The following is a 3672-nucleotide window of genomic DNA, read 5'->3' on the forward strand; positions in this document are numbered from 1 at the left end:
AAATCTGCTATATTTTTATTGGATCAGTCAGAAAACAGTCAGCCAATCAGAAGAGAGGCTCAGAGCCTCCTCTCTTCTGATTGGCTCACCGACCTGTTGTTACTAGAGCTCCAGAGAGAAGCCTGAGAGAGGAGATGTAAAACTACACTGAGATGGTTTTTATATCTTCTGATGGATCAACACTTCAAATAAAACACAGAAGAAGTTTAAATATTGACCTTTAACTGATATTGATCACTTTAAATTAATATTACCGATATATGTTATATGTACTAAGCTAAAATGACAGGTTTTAGCGTAGCACGATACAGATTTAGTTGAACTTGTGATCACATGACTAGTTGTGCATATTGTTACCTAGACTTCAGGACTGCTGTTGCTAGCTGCAGTTAGCGGGCTAGCTGTTTAACCGCTAACAACCCGCCTCTAGCTTTTGGCCGTCCAACCAATGTCACGTTGTCCCAGTACTCCCTATTTTTTAGCTCTGCTTTTGGTCTCCACCAGCTCTTTGTCAGAATAAAGAATCAGGCTCTTTAGCATCAATATATTCCACAAGGTTCATCAGCTAGTTGCCAGAATTTTCTGTTTGATGCTGGATGAGAATTTTTGTTGTTTTGTTTGAAAACAGCTGCTGCTGAAAACGAGGTTAAAGACGAGAGCGGAGGGCGAACAGTTAAACTGCGGGACGAGAGAAGGAGCTGAGAGTCGGGTGAAAACTCTTTGAGTGTTTGCCAGCACTGTTTTCTTGTCACACACTGTTATTTGATCAATTTTTACATGAAAATACTGAATGAAAAAGAGGAATAATTGTGATCACACTAAATAAAATGCTGGTATTGAAATAATGGACAGAAGGAGAAACACAAGCTTGTCGCTAATCAAGTAAAACACATTGAGTGGAGGTGGAATTAATGGTGTAATGACTCACAGTAAATTACAGTCTAATATTTCCACAGCATTAATTCCATTAGAACAACAGCAGAGTCAGGTGATGCTCTACTCACCACTCTGCTGCTCCAAGTTTCTCTCATTAACAGAGATGCTGTTTTCATTTGGTAATTAATTCTGTTCGCTTTACTTTTCTGTTTCACAATAAAAGCACACGAGGAGAGGGGAGGGGGTTTTGCCCTTTTTAAGCTGCTGGAAAGCTTTTATTGTGAAATATAATATAACGGTAAAGCAAACCTAGCAATAATTAATTAGTGACAATTAGACCTCTTAATGAATGAATGAGTGAATGAATGAATGAATGAATGAGGAGTGTATTGTACTGATGAACTTTGTTTGTGTCTCAGATGTTCACTGGCCTCCTGAAGCACACGCCTCCGGCCTCCGCTGCAGCAGCCTCCTCCTCTGCCTCGGACCAAAACAGCAACGCACAAACCACAGTTCCCACAATCCCACGGGGACACCTGGTCGTGGGCCCCAAGGACCAGCTCCGCCTCCTCACCCCCGTGGGCAGCACGGCGACGTCCAATCACTGCGCGGCCGCGGGGGCCCACGCCACTAAGCACTCCGAAGGCGCCCCGCGACCTCCGTCCTCCCTGAGCGAGGAGGACGATGGAGGAGGCGGGGGCAGGGTGAAGAAGAAACGAAAGAAAAAGGACAAGAGAGAGCGGGAGAAAGGAGGCGGGGAGGAGAGGGAGGAGAGGGAGAGCAGCAAACCAAAGAAACGAAAGGATGAGAAGGAGGCGACGACGGTGGTCACGCTGAGGAAGGGCAAGGAGCGGAAGGAGCGCAGGACCAAGGGGAAGGACGGCAGGAAAGAGGGCGGGGCAGACGCGAAGAATGCGGTAGGGGGGAAAACGTCAGGCGCCGCCGTGGCCCCCGGACCGGCTCAGGTGCCTGTTAAGGTGCCTGGTAAAAGAGGAAGGAAACCGAAGATCAAAGTCCTACCTCCTGTTCCCACGAATCAAGGTACGCGGTGACAGGCTGCTGTGTGTGTGTGTGTGTGTGTGTGTGTGTGTGTGTGTGTTTGTGTCTCTGTCTGTGTTGGGTGAAAAACCAGAAGAAGAGTCGATCGTGTCTCACAACAAACACTGAAGCTGAAACATTTCAGTGTTTTTTAATTGGAAGTCACAGATGACGATTGTTCCGTTTGTAAATGTCGTTTAAATCATGATCAGACGTGTCGCTATAAACGGATGTTATTATGAAGTGATTGTTGGATTTAATTAAGGCTGATGTGTGTGTGTGTGTGTGTGTGTGTGTGTGTGGGTGCATTAGCATTCTTTTAAAGCTGAAAAACAGATTTCTTGTGAGAATCAGAAATTGCATCAATGCCCGTCTGAAGCTGCTGAAAGTCTCTACAACATGTAGAACGTATGAATTCTGTGCATTAAGGTATAAATTAGAATCAAGTGGTGACGAGTGAGTGTGAAAAGGTCAGAGCTTGTTTCCATTAATACAAAACGGGACAAGGATGAAGTTTGAATCCTGAGTGACTGACATGCTGCAGCCTTTGTTTTGATCTCGCTGGTTTATTTTGAAGAAAATCTTTTGAGATGCTTCACAGCAGAAACACTTGAGTCCAGTCCATCCCAGTGACATCTCAGAAATCCACCTTAAAAGGAATGAAAACACACTGGTGTTCTAGGTTTTGATGCCACCTTGTCTTAATCTTGGGTTGATCATGATATATTTCAGCCATAAGCAATATCTTTAATAATAATATAATAAATATACGTAATTATTTATTTATTTTTTATTTATTCATTTATTTTGTGGCAGTTTAGCACAGTCTCATTCCTGCTGTTATAATGTGACAAATAAAACCCGCTTGTTAGAGGCACCATCACTTTAACCTTGTACCTGAAACATAAAATACAGTAGTACAATTATATATTAATAAAACAATATATGTATATAATATAAAATACAATTATATAATATACATAATATGCATATTGCATGCATATATGCATATACATAATTATAAAGAAGATCGACCCACACCCTGCAACATGGACTACATCAAAATATTCAGTTGTGGATTCTGCAAAACCTAAAAGCAGATCACTTCAGTCACATGACTGTACCGACATTTGTTTCAGCTTTAAATGCAAATAAACCAAGTGGAACTGACACCTGAAACATGAAATACAACAATATAATTAACATCGATAATATAATGATCCTTCAGTGCTTTATTGTACAGATGTAAATAACTCTTCTTCTTCTGCTGCTGCTTCTCACAGAGCGGTCCGCGGGCGACTGCGAGTAAATTTGTGTTTTAAGTTTAGGATTCTTTCAAACTGCGAGTGAACACAAAGCCGACTGACGAGTATTGAATTTGTTGTTTTCATTATTAAATTAACTGGTGTGTAAATTCAATTATTATTTTTATTATTTGAATCAGCTGTTTGTTAGACTTCATAGTAACCAACCGTTTAGCGACACTGTCTACTCATGTAGCTACGTCAGTATAGATAGATAGATGGATAGATAGATAGATAGATTGATGACTTTATTAATCCCTGGAGGGAAATTAAAATGTCATAGCAGCTCAGTTAAAAGATAATAATAATACACAGTTTACAGTTCATGTTTTACGTCAACAATGACATTTGAAAGGAAGCATGGATGAAGCTAACGGTTAGCTGCCCGGGGATTGTGCTAAATTTAACCAGTTATCAGCTTGTTAACTGTCAAACACGGACGATGGGCAACATC

At 41.4% G+C, this 3672-nt stretch overlaps 1 protein-coding gene across 1 annotated transcript in view; it reads left to right on the top strand.

The window, feature by feature from the left end:
* The window catches only part of chd6 (chromodomain helicase DNA binding protein 6), a 93733-nt gene that overhangs the window by 42986 nt on the left and 47075 nt on the right, over positions 1-3672 (top strand). Inside the window, exons 3-4 of the mRNA XM_087170104.1 lie at positions 629-709; positions 1296-1917. Of these exons, the coding sequence (XP_087026230.1) occupies positions 629-709; positions 1296-1917 (703 nt within the window). The remainder of the gene's footprint in view (positions 1-628; positions 710-1295; positions 1918-3672) is intronic.

Source organism: Seriola lalandi, unplaced genomic scaffold (genome assembly GCF_002814215.2).
Source record: "Seriola lalandi dorsalis isolate HSWRI2012SDOR001 ecotype SW California unplaced genomic scaffold, Sedor1 jcf7180002054928, whole genome shotgun sequence".
Lineage (NCBI taxonomy): Eukaryota > Metazoa > Chordata > Actinopteri > Carangiformes > Carangidae > Seriola > Seriola lalandi.